Source organism: Lottia gigantea, assembly GCF_000327385.1.
Source record: "Lottia gigantea unplaced genomic scaffold LOTGIsca_1, whole genome shotgun sequence".
Lineage (NCBI taxonomy): Eukaryota > Metazoa > Mollusca > Gastropoda > Lottiidae > Lottia > Lottia gigantea.
In genome coordinates, this window is record NW_008706746.1 from 4,958,360 (window position 1) to 4,977,931 (window position 19,572).

General features: G+C 34.3%; 1 protein-coding gene across 1 annotated transcript; it reads right to left on the bottom strand.

Moving 5' to 3' along the window:
• Positions 1-647: 647 nt before the first annotated feature.
• Positions 648-19,011, bottom strand: LOTGIDRAFT_103326 (hypothetical protein; the record flags this gene model as incomplete). Its single annotated transcript, XM_009045680.1, has 4 exons — positions 648-922; positions 1,190-1,751; positions 3,150-3,310; positions 18,855-19,011. The coding sequence occupies 4 exons, from the start codon at positions 19,009-19,011 to the stop codon at positions 648-650; spliced, it is 1,155 nt and encodes a 384-aa protein (XP_009043928.1).
• Between the last annotated feature and the right edge of the window lie 561 nt (positions 19,012-19,572).

Genomic DNA, 19,572 nt, shown 5'->3' on the forward strand with positions numbered 1-19,572 from the left:
GGCTATGATTCCAATCCTATATATATGTTTCTCGAATAAGAGATACATGCAGTGAAGTTATCAAACATCGCGAATCTGTGAATCTGGTGATATTCCAGCCCATTAATTGAAGGTCTAGATACCATCAGGAAATTTATTAGCAAAATTACCAATAAAATAAGAATTTTAATACCCAAGAGAGTCGTCAAAGACAGCAAAATTCTAATCAAACGATGACTGCTTGTACTAAACCCAATTTCGCCATTGATTCTATGATATCTACACGCAATGCCTCAATACAATTGGGTTCCATACTGACATACGTTCGATCACTGATATATGTCTGATCTAATGATTCATTAATATTTCCTTTTTGGTTGCGACTTAATATTTGATCATTTTGTGAAGTACGAAATTTGAGTCGAACCCTGTGGTAACGTATGTGGACCAAAACACAATATCATGATTTTATCAACATAGAACCTTTCCCAAGATCTAAAATTATTATTTTGATCGTGATACTAGAGTAACTGAATTCATGGTTTAGATCATTCATAAATCACCAATAAGAATTGACTTCCATTGCCTCGGACAAGTCCGAACATATTATAGATGCAGTTTTGCTGCTAAATTTTCGTTCACCGTATCAACGTATGTACTTTACTAGTCTAGCGTCTCTTACGACGGCGACACGTAAACGTTTCGCGCAAGCTTCGCCTGAAACTTTCAGAGAACACCCAATATAGACCTGGATTTAAAGCACTATTGAGATACAACAAAAGATAAGATACAGGTGGCAAGAGTCCAATACCCGCAGATTGGGGAGGGTCAATGTGCCAATAGTGTAATAAAACTCGTAGATGATTTGGCAGGACACAGAAGGCAAAGGTAATTAACAGTATCATAAGCAGCCTTATGACCTTCCTACGGGCAGTTAAACCGCCTGCCCGGGATTTCACACGTACTGGTCGAACACGTGGAACTGTTAGTCTGTTTCCACAAGTTGTTGACAAAGATTCAACTGAGGTTGTAAGGTTTCCAGAACCAAAATCACGATATGTTCGCAGTTCATTTGTTTCACTTTTACTCGAAGATCGTCGATGTCCATATCCATCGTAAGACGATTCGTCGTCATATTTCACCGTGGACGCTAACGTGTCTACACTATATTTATCGTGAATAGAAATCCTTGGAATGGTTTCTGTCTGACTTCCTGATGACGACGTGTCCCTATTGGACATATCAAATTTCATATTATGTTTATAGTTATCATCACCATCGGTTGGCTCATGAACTTTAACACACAACAATTTTTTCATTTGACTGCCTTTAACATTTCTATTTTTCTGGTATAAAACAAATGTTGGACGTATTTCAGATTGAGAATGGCTAGTTCTCCATAACGTTATAGAAATCCGTGTGTACATTATAATCATACTAACTAACGGTATGATGTACCATAACACAAAATTAACAGTTGATAACGTTCTCATATCTTTATCCGACAAATTCACAAAACAAAAAGACATTTGTTCACCTTTGGAGGTTATAATGTCCACGGTATCAAACACTAGTAAGTGTGGAATATTGTAACAGCAAGCGAGTAGCCAGATACACACTTGTGCAATTTGTAGACGCACAAAGGTAAAAAGATGACGCGATCGTAATGGATGCATAATGGCTATGTAACGTTCTATTGCTATGACTGTCAATAATAATATGGATGCCGTATAACTCATTCCCTGTACAAAATAATACAACTTACACATTACCTGAAATATATAATGAGAAAAAAATAATGATATATCTGAACTACAACAAAGAAGAAAGATAGTTTACCAGGTAAGGTAACATACGCCAATTGGCAGCTGTTAGAAATGTTAAAACAGTCTTCAGTGATTTAAGTACGAATTTTCTCGTGAACATTAAAGAAATTTTATTTGTTAGAATTCAATGATATATATATTTACTGCCATCGTGTCCACACCGCACCCCCATTCTTCATTCAAAAATACCATGTCAAAACCCGTATTCGTGATACGATGATTTAATTCCAGTTATTTATTTTTTAAAAATCAATATCAATAACCCAAGTACATCAAATTATTAAATCACACAGTTCGAGGGAAAACCATAAAAATTGTTTAAAGAGAAATTGTCGAAAATTCAAACTTGACCAAGATGTCATCAATATAAATAAAAAGACGTAAAACTCCATTCATTTCATTTCTTTTATCAACATAAATCATCACACCAAATTTTAAGTCTATATTGTGCTTCTGAACTAATTTTGAAGCATTTTATCTAAGTCAAGAGCTTTAACTCAAACACCTCTCATCGGAAAATCGTCAAATTTCATCTTGACCAAGACATTATCAATATAAATGATTAAACCATATTTCATTAAAATCAGACGAAAATTAATCTCTATTGTGCTCATGATAAAATTTTGACGCGTTTTCCTAAAATAACTTAAAAACTGTTAAAAATCTTTAAACTTGTTTCATTTTATTAAAGTAAGATGAAAAGTGTTCATTATCAAATTTTTAAGTCAAAGGCAATAGCTTAAAAATGTTTCATAGAAAAATCTTCAAATTGTAACTTGACCAAGATCTCATCAATATAAATGATCACAACAAGTTTCATTAAAATCAGTTGAAAACTGTAGTCTCTATTGTGTTCACAAGAAATATTGACGGACCAACGGACTGACGGAAAGGGGCGACGGCAATATACGTCCAGATTTCCACATGGACATTCCTCTTTGGACGTTTTTACTGCCATAAACATCTGAGCGTGATGATCCCCTGACCACAAAAAAAATTTGATCCATTTCGATTTGCAAAATCATAATCGAATATAATGAAATTCGAAACGTGAGTGCAAATGAGAGAGATATTAATTTAATGGAAAGCCATGTTTTTAAAGAAAATGATTAGGTTTTAGATCCAAAAGACGTTGCTATGAATATTTATAAATTAACCTAGTTTTAAGACTTGTTATAAGTGGACAGTGATCTCCTAAATTGAAGTGTCTGGGGAGGGACTGTAATGGAATCATTTGCTTGGCTGGGAAGTATTGCATGCATGGATTCTTATATCTTCACGTTTTTATCATTATGTTTTATATCAAATGCTCTGTATTTCTGTACGACAAATCACCAAACATACCTTTCCTAAAACCCATGCTGGAGATAAAAATGTAGACAGATTTGGTAAGACACAGAATATTCCAACACAAAAGTCTGCTACAGCTAAGTTGGCTAGAAAAAAGTTCGTTCTGGTTCTCAGAGCTTTATTTTTGATAATAAGCAATATTATACCAATATTTCCTGAAAAGACGAAAAGAGTTTTTAACAGTTTGAAATTATATGACAATATCTAATCCCCCGTGTTTTTATTAAGGTCATACAGTGAACAATTTAAGTGCCTATTTAAAAAAAAGGATGTTGGAGTATACTTAGCGAATTCACAACGAATAGCACGTATACTTAACGTAGTGTATATGGACTCACTCCACTAAAACATTTTATGCAAATGATTGTATAGGAATGTAGTCCAGGCTATCTTCTTTCTCTCCCCCTTTTGGAATGTAGTCCAGGCTATCTTCTTTCTCTCCCCCTTTTGGGGTTTTCGCCTGCCTATTTTTGGGTAAAATTTGGACTAGATTTGGAATTTGATGTCTGAAATTGCATTATCTTTCAGATTTGGTTAGATGATGAGAGACCTAAAGGCGGAAGGCTAATTCTAAAAATAGTCGTTTTGTGAAGTGCCAAACTCTAGCGGATGAGTATAACCGGTAGTAGTCTACTTTCAATTTTAGTAGCTCAAAATTTTCATGGTCATCATATAATGAATTTTTTAGGAGACATTGAGAATTGGTCAGGCTTTCATTCGACATATTGGAAAGCTTTCAACGAGATTTCTGGAAAAAGTTATAGAAGGTTGAATTTCGTGTTTTAACATGGGAAGAGATGGCAAATGAATTAGTGAGTCCATATAGAATGATATCTTTCAGATAACTTATACAAACGATTGTTATATACAAGTTACCAGTAGAGTTACCATCATGGCGGTTTGGCTAGCACAAACCAACGTTTGGCGAATACGTTTGCATAAGTCGTATAACTTATTGATAAGTTTTGTGTAAGTTGTAAGCACGCTGAAGCACACTGGTATACGTCGAATTACGCCGAGTTTGTCGAAATTTTCTATGCATGCTCAAAATCTTAGACGTATAACTACGTATAGTGACTCATACGTCTCGCATGTACAACGTAAGTGGCTTTGAATACATCTGGGACTACCACATAACATACTAAACGCATCTATCCGTATATAGGCGTATAGTGCAGCGTTTAGGGGAATAAAATAAAAAGTAGATGCAAATCCGCCATTATAAGTAAACTGTAAAAAAAATCATATACGCCAACTTGCAATGGAAATAAGTTCGACATATAGGTTCAAAGCACGTTACTCATAGGTTACACATAACTTTGTTCGTTCTCCTTTTATTAAGACGTATACCAGCATGTTTCAAAGTTGTTCAAATTCTTGCACATATTCGACGAACGAATTCGACAAATTTTTCATACGCTGGGTATACGCTTGCCTTAATCCGTAATGTGTGATAGGGACATACTGTCTTTACAGTCTGCATGCAATATAAGACACATTTTCCATGAGCCTACTTAACCAGCGATGGGATTCCATGCTCACCAAAGAACTTGATGACAATGAGAGAGCTCTATTCGTTGAACTGCTACGTTTCCTTCTAGTTATTCTCATGACAAACGAGTATCACTAAATAATCCTCGATTTATTTTCAAAGTTGTTTAATTATCCGTATTTAATTCTATTAAGCATAAGAAGTCGATTGGTTTTATTACAAAACAGAAGAAAAATGAAAATAAAATGTCAGTATATTGTCGATTTAAGTGAGGAGTACAATCTAGGGTAATTCCATTAAGATAAAGATTGGAGAGAAACTGGCCTGCTTTTTATCAGAAGTTGATAGAAACAAGTGATTCACAATTTGTGGAACCTGAAACAACAAATACTTCCAAAGATTGCATTTCGGAATTTCGGTACTGTTGACAGTTTGTAGCAATTTGGCCGCTCTTACAACAGTCTTTCTCTGTAGCCACGTCTGTTTTAATATACTAGGTCCCAAGAGGTAAAACTATATTAACAATTTTGTGTAGTCTATCATGAAATGGACGCTTCTGGTTTTATCAACAGAAGATTGCTTTTCTGGCCCAGTCCACTTAAGTTATTAATATCTGGCGTATTTAATATACTTGTATGATTCAAACATTCAGATCTTGAACGAGTTACTTAGAAAAAGCAGATTTTAAATGCGTTGCCTGATTTTATATTTAATCTGGCAACACATTTCATAAATTTCGTATGTAATAAGCAGAAGTAAAAGATTATATTTATCATACAGCTATCCATAGACGCATATTTTTTATACGCCCACAAGAAATGAGCCAATGAGGAGCGTATATTGTCGTCACCCATGTCCGTCGGTCCGCCGGTCCGTCCACAATTGGTCGTAAACACTTTAGGAGGCACAATTCTTGACTGATTTCGACGAAACTTGGTATGAGTGTTTGTAATCACCCAAGGATGAATCCTGTTAAAAATCAGAAAAAATCGATCAATATTTAATATGAGTTATTGCCCTTGTTCGTGAAATGCTCGCAAACACTAGAAGACTCAATTATTGACGGATTTTGACTAAATTTGGTGTGAGTGTTTCTTACCACCTAAAGATGAGCTCTATTGATAATCAGAAGAATCGAAAATGTTCTATAGGAGTTAATGACTTTGTTTTGAAAAAGCTTTCAATTTTTAACTAGTAAACAGTATAAAGCACGATTTTTGACAAATTATATTATTCGGTATCGCCCCAAAAAGTACAAAAGAAGTGTATGACTGAAGGGTGAATATATCATACAGAATTGATTGTTACTGTACTGCCAAATATTTGTATTCAAAATAAAGACTGCCAGTGGGTGTATATTACCTTGTCTGACAGGCTATCCTACTTTCTTTCCAATAACATAAAACAAAAAAGAGTCCCTTGGGAACAATATGGTGACATTTTTATGCCCTTATTCGTAAATTTCAACTGAATTTTTAAAAGGATGTCATGTTGTTTTGTTCATGCGACGCGTGAATATTTGCCCTTTCGACCTACATCATTTGCATTGTTATCAACCTGTGCTGAGAGATCATAAATTTTCAGAACCCGCATTAAGAACCAGGAAAATGTCTATGATATAGGTAAAATAATTCTGTAGGACATTTGTATGATCTTTTGTCAAGAAAAATTACATTAAGAAGGTTTTCAACCTCAGGCAACATATGTTTATACCAGTATTTGAGACAATTTAATTGAAGATTAATATTACTAAGGCCTTCATTAGTCATTGCATTAGCATTACCTTAATATCAAGCGAAAAGAGTGTTTTCGACAAATATAGAAAACTACATTACCAGTGAAATTTTATTACTGCAGGACTTCCTTATATTCAGTTTGATATATCTTAGCGATAAACCATTTTCAATTTAAAACACATTAGCCTTTGATTATTTGGGACCTATCAAATTCCTATTCTGAACTAAACTACGATAAGTTGACAAGAGTTTAAATATATTATTTCAAGAAACTTCACCTCCATCCCTAAGTTGCCTCTCGATGTGCGAAAAACACGAAAGATGTTACATACCAAAAGCAAAGAAGATGTGTTTCATGTAACATTTTTGTTTTACACTTCTCTCTTGGTGGTTACCTGAATGCCAATTTTAGAATTACTCAACATGAATTGAGAGGATGTTCACCTTTCAGATACAATTGGTTGTTGGTGATATTGATACATTCAAACTTTGAGACAATTTAATTTTTGCAATTGAAACAATCCTAGTTACGTTGTTACTCTAAAGATAGATTATTAACGAACGTTTAATAAAGTTGCTTTTGATTATGCTATATGCAAGGATGCCATACTTTAAGGCACTTTATGAACCTTATCACCTTGGCTACACTGTACTTGTTGAAGTTGAACATGCTTTTGGTCTCCTCAAGACTCCGGACAATAGTCATCAACGAATCTATCGAACAAATATTTTCAATGAAGAGCATCGAAAGTGAAATGAAAAACGTGTATCGACGATAAATTGATTGTGTTGAGAATCAAGTTTTTGTGATTCTTTCAAACGAGATGTATTCATTTGTCTTCAAGTCGCCATTATTCCCAAATATAATCGTCTGAAAATTGCTGTTGAGTGGACTTTCAAAAACGTTTTACCAAAATAATTCAATAAACCTATTTTCTGGTATAAGAAATGAGAAATCGATACTGGGAAGATAGATCATTTTCCTGTACAATAATAGATGGCGTTCCTAGAATTAAATGTTTAGCTATAATATTATCTTATATAGAAACAGAGGGGACTTTTGATTTAATTCAAAACTCACGTGTTTTTATATTTAAAAAAAATCAGTTCTTAGAAATGCATCAAACAACGTCATTCCCTTTATCCATGCAAATATTGAAATAGACTTGCCAATTACTTGCCAATGTATATCTCAAACCGTAGTTTTAAATAGATTTAATAGATTATATAATTTTACCGAAATGTTTCAGCTAGGCAAAAATACATGATGGAAAAAAATAAAAGCCATGTATATGAGAAGGTAAAATTAGTCCCCCCGAGTCCATCGCGAAATCACTATTTTTTTCCAACAAATGCAAGATTAAAGAACAGAAAAAGTGATTAGTCTTTGAAGAAGCGAGATAAAGTAATTTCGAGGTTTTAAATCTGTATAGTAATTATATTAAAACTCGGCTGTAGATTAATTTAGACTATTATAACTGCGTAATCTATCACTATCTGACACATTTCACCAATATCTCTTGAAGTTAATTTGTTTTTACATGTCACATCTTTAACACAATCAGACAAATCATTTACTCGAGCGATGTAACTTTTTATTTCTTTCGTGTAGGTCTGGATTTATTTATTTATTCTTCTCTGAGTTAGTTAATTAACTATGATGTGTAGAAGAAATACCATCGCCAGTAGTAGCAAACTATGCAAGGCTGACGACATAATTTCCAGATGCACTCATTGAAGACTATGGAAGTTCTATGAAAGTTTCTTTACTACTAGTTAGGTTGGAGGTGATGTCCATTTCGGTAAAAAAAAAAATCCATATCGCAGACGTTGAGTAACGAGTTTCTTCCGATTGTTCTTCTGGATCTTCATACTTTGTTCATCTTCTGTGGTTCTTCTTATCTAGATTCTTCTTTTATAGAGTTCGCCTTCTGTAGTTCAAATTATATCCAATGACCGTCACACCTACATTGATGTACTATGATGATGCTACTCATGTGATCATTCAATTCACTCAGAAAATAATAAACTGTCTCAGATTGTTGACATACCCTCTCCCGTATGGGACAGGATATTCTTCAGGGTGTATTTCAGTTTATATGTTTTCATTATATCGACCAGCTTAGCTGCTGACAATGAATTAACATAATATGTTCTAAGATGCCAGCTTCACCGAACGCAACATTCTCAGACGGGCGACCGAAAATAAAATTTTCCTGCTGATACAATCCTTTCAAACGCTTGATCACATTCTGAAAATTCAAAACATTATTGGAAACTGATTTATGGTGTTAATATTGCCTCAGACTGAATAAACAAGATTTGCCACCAAGGATCTAAGTCGATCAGATTAGGAACGTTAATGATAGAGATTTAACATGTCATTTAGACCTGCTCTTCAAACAATACAAACTTTATCATTTTGAAATGTCAAGTCAAATGGTAATTTGTTGAGGCATATTACTATCTTATTTGATAATCTTAACAACGGATAAAGTGAATGCTAATTGCTTTTTGTCATGCACCTTATCGGATACGGTGGATATCTACTGACTTATAGGCTGCTTCTTAAAGTGAAATACCAAACGTTGTCCTCTAACAATTTAACTAGACATACCACCAAGGAGGTCCAAAATAAAATGTCTTTAGGAAACGACGACATTCGTCGGTTCAAAATGCCAAGTTTGATTTTCGGATCCATGTTATAGGTGTATCGCTAATTTCAGGCAAATCTCAGAGGATTGAAATCTTAGTCATGATAGTGCATATTACTATGCCATTAACACATGTCAGTTATCTCGACGTTGTTAACGTTCGAATTGTTCAGGATGAGTATAATTAAGATCCAAACAGAATAAAAAATGGGGCATCACTATTCTACTGAATTGAACATATGATTATGTATGCTATTCGGTATAAAAAATATAAAGAGAAATGGGATTGGTGACATCGACTAACGAGTAATGCTGCCAATAGACCATAATAGTAATTGGACTAAATGTGCTGGGAAGCTGTTCGGAATTCCAGGCGTTGGTCGTTTATACCTGGTTGTAGGTTTAGAATTTCAAGGGAAATTGTCTAATTGACAATATGCTTGAAAATAAGGTATATTGTCCATATTACTTCAAATTGTTCGTGGCCACTTTGATCTCCACTAATTTAAAAATCAAGAGAATTAAACTGGTCCATTTAGATTTGTCCATTTTCAATCACGGGTCACGATATGTTTCAATGTAGATAAAGCCATTAAGTCTACCAATCATTATAAGATTTAAAAATTACCATTACATGAAGAGGATAGCTACGAGCTCAGTAAAAAATACTATAATGGATCTTGTCCTCTGGCGCTTTTCTAGCTGATAGAGCTCGAGTTTAAATCAAAACCTACTGATCATTTCTACCAGTAATGGTTTTGATAAATGTTTTGACTTATATTACTGGTATAATATGATCATCAAAAGTAAACCCTTATCTCGATTACAGATTCTATTTATTACATGACACTATATCAATAAAAGTTTGGCATCAATTCCAACAAATTTTAGTATTCGTAAGACTAAGACCACTTTCATTTGTTGCTCAGATGATATTTGGCAACATTTTGGTAATGATTGCATTGACCCCGGGACAGTCTCCAGTCAATTCTATCATTTACAGTATTTCCGAGCAATTATCAACTGACAAAGGATCGGACATTAACCTTTCAAGTAATACTGAAGGCGTTACAAGCAATGGATACGGCTGATTTAACATTTAATAGCCCTTAGAATAATTTACTCATAGGAATAAATTCTTGAATGTGAAAGAGATTTTATTGTTTAAACAATTGACTTTTAACGAGGTGCAAATATTATTATGAATTAAATAAGATTTTTAGCATGGAGAATCAAACGGTGCCAAGTTATATATTGTCTGATTTGAATTTGATGGCACTTGTTCGCACATCTGCATCTGACATTGCCAATTTTGTTCCAATAATTTGCTGAAATATTTACTTTATAAGTGGTTCATTTTTGACTTAGTGAATAAATAATTGTTTAAGTGATCAATATCGTATTCAATATTTATTTGCATACAACTACCTTATGCTCTACTGATTTAGACAGCGTTAGAGTGTGCCATTGTCCTTGGAACATTGACCTACTTCTTTCTGTTGTCATCATTAAGTAATATCTGTTGCCCAACCTTCGAAACTCTTCACAACCCAAGGGGGGCCATTGCCTTAATTAAACTGTATTTTGCGTATTAGACATCTACTTAAACCAAGATATAAAATAACACAAAAACAAGTATTTTCTAGAATCATCACGTTTCAAGACATATCAAACACATGACAATTGCGAGCGAGGTGGTAAATCATGTCATTAATAGGGACGATGCCTGCAGCATTTAATTTACCTCGTAATGACCGTCTCATCACCCCCACAAAAAGCAACCGGTTGCATCAAAATTCCGAGTCAACTTTGGTTCATGTTCATTATACGAATCCCGGTTGCCTCTTTTCGCCATAATTAGAAAAAGGATAATAAGCGTCTCAAAGTCTAATAGAGTCAGTAAATTATTTCCTTCCAGCATTTAGAAATGTATTAAGGATAGAAAGCCTCACTAATTATCATCATAGACCTTGTTGATAGGAAATTAACAACTTCTAAGACAGTGTGCCAGTGGCATCAAGACCAAGCTAATTGTCCAAGCACATTTTGTAAGTTGATATATAGGTTTTATTACAAGATATAGAGTGTTAATATATTACTTATATTATTAATGATATAAATTATATCACACCGTATGATCATGTTACATAAATAGATAAATATAGAATAATAGGCTAGTCAGCTATTAAGCACCCAATCTGAATATAGTAATTGCGTACTATTTTATGACTATTGCTTGTTCACTAGCGTAGTTTTCAATGGTGTGGCATATTCGCTTGCTTACGATACACAATCCAGGGCTTGACATGAAAAGAGTGACGCCCAGTCGTTTGGGTGCACAATTAACTGTTCCGTGATAGTGGGTACAAAATTCTGCTCAAGATCCCTTGAATATCCCTAAACACAGAGTAGTAGTCCAGCGCCGGTACAAGATTGTAAAATATCAAAGTCTAATATAGATATTCACGTATAATTTATAGAAATCATTGTTTTGTTCTAATGGTCACTTATAATACATTATCTAGAGATTAGTAGCTTCCAGCCAGAGATTACTAATGCTTTATTTCAAGGACGTCTTTTAGCTTACCAATTAGTTTGGATTTACCGGAGGAGATAGTAGTTTTACTCTAGGATTGCAAATTACAAGTTTTAAGGACGATAATGCCATTGCAGTACCACCTCCAAGCCCCCTGAATAGTTACAAATTAGGTTAAGTAGTAGGTTGTTCTCTTAGTACCAGGCTTCTGGCTTTGACCTTTTGAATCTATATTCAAGACGTGATTTATAAATACATCAAAAGCAACTTTTCTCTGAAAAAGAATACCACATCACATCTGGGGCAAGATCATTTCGAACCCTGGAGAAATTGCAACAAAACATCATTGGTTGGAGAATATTTTTCTGCGACACCGATATAAGTGTCAATTCTAAACGTACATATTTTGTTTTTGCGTTGGAAGCAGTTAATTGTTATTTACATCCCGTCCGGATACGGAGTAAGCTTAAAGTAACCATATTACCTGGTCATATGGGCATAAATACCCCTTGTCAATTACTACAAATTGTGTAGCTTGTCTTATTAATACAAACAGAGACAATAACATTCCTTAATGATATCCCTGGAGTGAAACAATGGTAAAGACGCTGTCAGTTCAATGATCAACGTGTATTATAGTAATTCTATCTGGAAAACATAGGAATATAAGTGTTTCGTTTATTAGCAATTAGTGTAGTTTATCCTTTATACATAGCATGCATTTATGTGGTTTTTAGTTTACACCAATTACATCTGTGGTGGACCAGTCTGACCCGTTATAGTTCTCCTCAGTCTATTAGAAAATAAACTAAAATACTATGTTTTAGTACAACTATGCTTTAGTACATCTCAGCTTAATTGCAATACTCAATACGTAATAAAAACAGATCTTTTCTCATTGCATGATTTAACCATTGTCTCTAGTTTACTCTGGAGGTGGCCTTGTTCGTCCTCGAAGGTCTCCTCAATCAATTAGAAAACAACATCATGTTTTAGTAAAATTAAGCTTCACGATTCAAAATAAAACAAAAACGGGTCTAATGTTTGTATTCCAGGACATGCCATCAGTGGTAATGGTTTCCAAGCCCTTAACAGATCTAGTCATAGCTGATATGAGCAATGTTCTTCTGGTTTATGATACTCTTCTGAATGATGAACAACTGATTGAGACAGCCAGTCCTTTTGATTCCTTGCTATGAGTCAACTTTTTCTCAAGACCCGAAAAGATGAGAAAACACAAAAAATATTATTGTGACTGTAATTTTCGAAATCTAAATCTACGCACGAAACAGAACCTGAGCTGACTAGGAACCATCGAAATGTACCATGATTTACGCAGAAAAATAAACTCACAGGGGTACAAATCGACGGTCCCTGCTCTATTGACGTTACTTGACCCCAGTTGATGACTGTGTCTGTCGGTCGTGTCTATTGCGCTCAAGATCTTGGTTAAGAAATTTTATTTGGCTTTTCTCAAATCTCCTACATGTACTAACGTCGATAACAGTTCCAGTGCAGTTCGATATCAAAACAAGAATAGGCGACGAGAGAAACAATGCATATTTGTCTTATAGTACATATTATTATTCATCGCATCCGTTCACGTAACCTCTTATACAACGAGGTGTACTAGAGCAACAATTTACATTTTCTGTGCACTCTCCAAGGATTGTTGTATACGTTACACTATGATGTAGAACTCTGTCCATAACATTTACAGCTTCTTTCCTGATACAGGATACCCATTCATTCATTATTTTTTATGACACTTGAAACTTATTGATATCCGTTGTGTACATGTTTACTGGCATACATAGACTTAATCATCGACAAAAACTTGCCCTGTACATGCGCGGTCTAGTACCGGTAGGCACCGCTACTGATAGGGACAAAAAACCATCAAAAGCATAGGTAGCTATAGTGTTTGTCGGCTACACATTGCGCTTGCTGAAACTCATTCCTCATTGCACGATTTAGCTTTGAGTCGCCACTGACTCTAGTGTTCACTGGTTAAGGACCAGTTCGTTCCTGTAGGTCTGCTCAGTCCATCAGAATAAACCGTTTATTTGGTTAATTGAAGCTTCGCTGCAACACTTAATAACCTTGCTAATGTTTATCGTTCTGTCTTGGACGTAAAGCTTCATTTAATAACTCTTTCATTTTGAATTGTAATAACCTCTGAGTGTTTCATTCATCTCTGATCTAAAGAATTATCAGATATTATTTGTTGCATCAACAATGATGCAGGTGATGTCATTTTATATTTACAAACTGATTTATGACACCGAGTTCTTGAAGAAATTCCAATTGAGTTAGAAATCGGTTGTTTTCTTCGTATTCTGTTGAAAATTAATAAAATTAGTAAAGTTTTAATTTTACACGACTTTTTCTAACGTTTTATTCACAACTATCAAGGCCCTTGCCCGAATGCGTCAATTAGTTCATCGTGCAAAAATTTCATGACAAGGTTTGAAATTCAGGCTATCACCGATATTTTGCTTGCTGATAAGCGTTAAAAAATGGCTTTTGGCGCCCCCTTGAAGAATTGGGCGCCTCTAATTTTCCGTCGCTGGTGGGGAACGTGCCCCCCTTCCCTGCCCTTCAGCTACCACGCCACTGATTCAACATACTAGGAGGGCATCTTACCTAGCATGTTGCATTTGGACCTAGACATTGGCTTGCACAAAAAAAGAAAATAGTCAGTGACTATGGGGAAAGAAACTGATGGAAATAAAACTTAAAACCTTTCATATAATACTCTCTGTGTATATGTTTGTTTTTATTGCTGGGCAATAGGCTCTTGTGAATATTTTATATAGTTTTATGTGCGAAATAATTTGTATTAAAGTCATGAATATTTTGCTTCTTTGTTAGCCATTTAGAATCCAATGATAGTTATTGTGCATTTATTTTTAAGTGGAATGCACAGAGGCCATCCAGTTTTGTCATTTATATGCATTCAATATATTTTAGCTGTATTACTCATGAAAAACTACAGTAATTTTAGATGTGCTTTTTTGGTCCATGCCAAATTGGGTGCTTGTATCATAAAGTGAAGAATTCTTGTGATATTGTCTGAGTCCACAACGCATATTCAAATAAAAATTTAAAGCGTTTTTCAAGGGCAATAACTTATATCAAATATTTTTCGATGATAACAAACGTTAAATTTTATCAAAATCCATTTAGAAACTAGCTCTATACGCCCACATTAAAATTGGAACGCGTTTTCCAATTACCAGTATGAAATATTCAACCTTCAGTCATACACTTCTTTTGAACTTTTGGGGCGATACTGTGTAGGCCTAATATTAATATTAAGTTTCTTCAAAATCCATCAAGAATTGCGCCTTCTATAGTGTTTATGGGCTAAAACTTGCACGCGTTTCAAGAACAAGGGCAATTACTCGATTTTTTCTGATTTTCAGTAGGGTTCATCCTTGGGTGATAAAAAACACTCACACTAAATCACTTTATCAAAATCCACTAACAAAGGAGCTCTCTGTCATGTCCACAACGATTGTAGGGCGACGACTATATACGTCCACATAAATGTGTGGGCGAAAAACGTTAGAAGGTAAAATGTTGGTATAAATTTTCATTACGTTTGACCGGCGACCTGGTTCATTTCTAGTAGCCGTAAGATCGCGAATGGTCTCACTCTGGTCTGCCGGGGTTATTACTACGATGAAGAACGCAATGATATTTGTATACAACCGATGAAATGAGTAAAGAGATGTAAAATTAGATGATATTATGAAGTGATATACCAGTGTTTGAAATAATGTCTCAATGTTTCTTCTAAATATTGGTCCACCCTATTCATGACTTGTACAGACTGTTTTTATGTTTTCGAGGAGATTGTCCAGAGCATGTCAATTTGATATTCCGTTTATTCCATGAAATATTCGCTTAATGGATAAAGTACTTACTTAAACGCGCTTATCAACATAGGATATCATTATTTTTCCAGCTTAAATGCAAATTACATGTGTGGATAATAACTTAATTTAATTTGTTAGGGCGTCTTATTAGATTTAATCGAAATCAATGTCATAATTTAATATCAATTTAGAGTTACAGTGAGCCAATACATTCTATCCATCTTGGCCCAGAATGAAGCCTTGTCCTCAATTAAATGGTGATTGCGAAATCTGTTTTCTCTAACACATCTTACATATGGCATTGACTGATTCAGCTGATATAGGGTAGGCAGACAACACCGGAAATCATTTATATGATATCATATTTGCCCCAAACTCTCCTAGAGTCTTCATAAATCATATTTATTTAATATATTCAGTTAGAAGTATATTGGTAATCAAATCATAGGCATCTGCTTCAAATATATTGATACACATATGTACATACTTGTCTGATGTAAGGCCAATTATAGTATCTTCTAATACCTAGATAAGACATCATTGACTGTTTGATTGCTTTATTTTGTAGTTTTAATGACACGTAATTAATCAATCTGATCAACTCTTCATCATAAATGGTTCCAAATCATTTCGTTTGCTAATTTCCTATCTTGAAAACCAGAAAGTACTAGAATCAGATTGAGTGTGTCTTGGTTCAGGAGGTTTCAAGCTTTGAGTAGGAAGCAAAACCCAGATGCATCACGTTCTACAGCTGTGCGAAAAGCGCGTGTACGTCTTCAAAATAGGCACTTTATTGAAATTCGCCTGTTTGTATCTAAGGGGTTAGAACGAAGAATAAAATTTCAATGTAGGCTTACCAATGGATTTACATCTGGCATGTCATGGAACATACCGAGAAAACAATTTCAGAGAAAATTAAATATTTCTGCTGTTGTTCAAAACGTGAGTTATAAATATGGGTCTCTAATGAAAATCGCTTCGTAACGTAAATCAAATGTAAAAGCATTTAATTTATCGGTTTGAGGGATCCACAATTAACAATACGAATCCACAAATCAATCTCAAGCACAATGACAGCACTTTTTCTTTTCTCAAAAAAACTTTCTGAAAACATAATATACTAATCAACATTTATTCTCTTACTGGAAAGTAAATCGTTCATTAATTTTGTAGGAAAGTTATATAGCAACGATAGCTGTAGGCCAGTAAATATAGGAGAAATCAAACCCTTCACTTAAATTCAATCCAAATTCGACCAAAGTGAGATTTCAACATTGAGTTTAATTTTATATTTTGTAAATCTTAGCAATCACAATCGTTAAAACGGCCACATTGAAAGAATCTTTTTCATGTTTTACGGTCGTTATAATGAAGAAATAGCCCATTGATGTAACAGTTATGGATGAAGTCGGTGTATTTATGAGTCGCGTTCAGCTGGAGAAGGGAATAGATTAGTCTTTTACGACATGTACATTATCACAGAATAATTATCTTTATCGTACATCATTACAACATAATTACGTTTATATCGTCATTATTGAGTAAGAATATAAGTACACACTGAAATCCCACACATTGCTGATTCTTTATTCTCGTCTACCCGCGCCCTCGTTTTGATCATCGAAAACGGGTGCCCACGCTATCTGGCTGAATATTTTCACTAAAAGTAACCTTTTAAAAGTACTAATTCGTAGACCGTTATCAATTATGATAATCTATTAAGACCATATGATCTGGCCGCAACAATCTTTTTACTAATTCGATCACTTGACCACACAGGTCGTTAGATGATATCATTTATAAACGTTTTGGCGTTATCACTTCAGGTCAAATAAGCACCCAAGCTTCAATTGACATGGAAAAATGGATCAAGTTTGTGAAAAGGAAGTGATTGTCGTATGGTTTGCGTCGATCAGTTCAAGATGAACGCAACCAGACACAGAAATATTATTGCATTCAAACTATTGATTGGCTAAATAAGCATGAAATGTTGCCAATTCAGACTAAATATGGTTTTATAATTAATATACTCAAGAGCAAAATATATGTCAGACGTCTACTGGGAAAATAAAGTCAGATATTCGTAAGGTGCATGGATGGTAACTGATTCTACTCACGATAGGGTCATTTTCTTAATTGCTCTTTGGTGCTTGCTAAAAGATAAGTCCTCCAAATATTATTATAATTATTATAATTCTATCAGATGACGAAGAATTGATTACGTTGCGAAGGTGACCCTTGAGATTGATTTTGTTATTTACTTCTGATGCTGACTTAAAGGGATTAAAATATGTACATTCCCGCGTTGAATACCTCATCATATTTCTTAATGAATTATCGAGGTATATACATGTATTATTACTTGTCTATAAAAGTTTTGAATTTTTGTTGAAATGATGAATTTCAACAAAAAGCGATACTGATAACGGAAGTGTGTGTGAAACTTTAGAAGTTTTGTCGAGAACCTTACAAATATAGAGCCTACACTACTAGCTTTAGTCCAGTCCCTCTCAAGAAATATATTTTTATATAAATTAACACAATGAAAATTTTAAAGCAGCATGAAGCTGAGCGCAGATTGTTTAAAATTGTACCAAATTTGGTATTTTCACGCAAAGTTTTTGGTGTTAATGGATACAAATAGAATAATACTAAGAATACCTTCTTCGACTCATACAAGATGACAAGTTTCAAATTGTAGCCTGTAGAGTGAGTGCAAATGGTTCATTGTTCCATGTCAAATCCACATTGTCCGGTCATCACAATGATCGACAGATACCAATGGTATTGGATATCTGCAACTTTAAAGAAAGTGACACTCATATTGCAGTTATCTATAGTTTATACTACGTGTACGCTTATCAAGACATTGAAATAATTTGGTTAGTTGCAAAAGGATAACACAAAAACAAGAGAACTGTCATAAAATGTAATTATCCATCATTGAACAAGTTGTTATATAAAAAATAAAAGTAATAAGATATTATAAGTAAGTAATGAGCTAATTTTAAAATGTCATGTGAAAATGTCGAACACTCGGATGTCAGAATCGCAGGTGTTCTTCCCTTAATGATTTATCGACGGAATTCAGATACCAGATGCTCGGTATGAGTTTTATTGATATTGATACGGTATCCGGAGGATCCAGTTGAGCTGATGATCTATCGTTGTCTGAACATATTCAGTGGAATAATAACTCTTACTGAATATAAAGTTTAAACCCATTATTTGATTTGTTCATTGATTAATTCAAGATTTTTACTTTTTCATGATTTAAAGGTATACTTCCTCGAAGGATGACCAAAAATTTAATTTTTGAGAGAGAGAGAGAGAGAGAGAGAGAGAGAGAGATAGATAGAGAGAAGTATAATATAATAAAGTAATTAAGATAGCTTACCTATAAAACAACCAGTAAACACTACACCATACAGAATGATAAAGATAATCTTGATATGTAGATAACTGAATGGATGAATGAAATCTGGGCTGGAATATGCAGTGATATTCCGCTGGTCAGCACTCGTATTGTACAATGTTCTGTTATCAATCGTCATGGTCATTATCTGTTGAGGAATTCCTGGTGTTCTGCTGATTTAAGGTGTCAACTGGCATCAATTTTATATCCCTGACTTAACTTTAGGATCAAGGCATCACATAGTATTAAGCTAGGATTCGTTAACTCTGAAATAAGAGAAAAATATATGCTATTTTTGCCGATTAGCGAACAATGGCCAAAGGCTTTTTTTTCTCAGTCAATGAAGATCTTTTGGCTTGAAGCAACCCGAGTCATTTATTCTTATTTCTGTTAGCTCTCCGTGGTATTAATCCTTCGGGAAATCTTTGACTATTCCTTACTGAGCTAAAGAGATCAGTAAGATAAAAGAATCATCATTGAAGGTAATGGGAATAGCAGCTGTAAGAAAAAAGCATTCGTTTTATTTTTTTTAGATTAAGCAGATCTCCAGGCTTTGAAGTTGTTGCCAATACTCTGAAAGGCTGACATTAGAACTAAATAAATACCCACAGAAGAGAAACCATCACAGTTTTTCCCTCTATTTTTCAAAATTAACCACTTTAAAATTCAAGGAGATTGCGGTTGGAAAGGAGAATCAGTT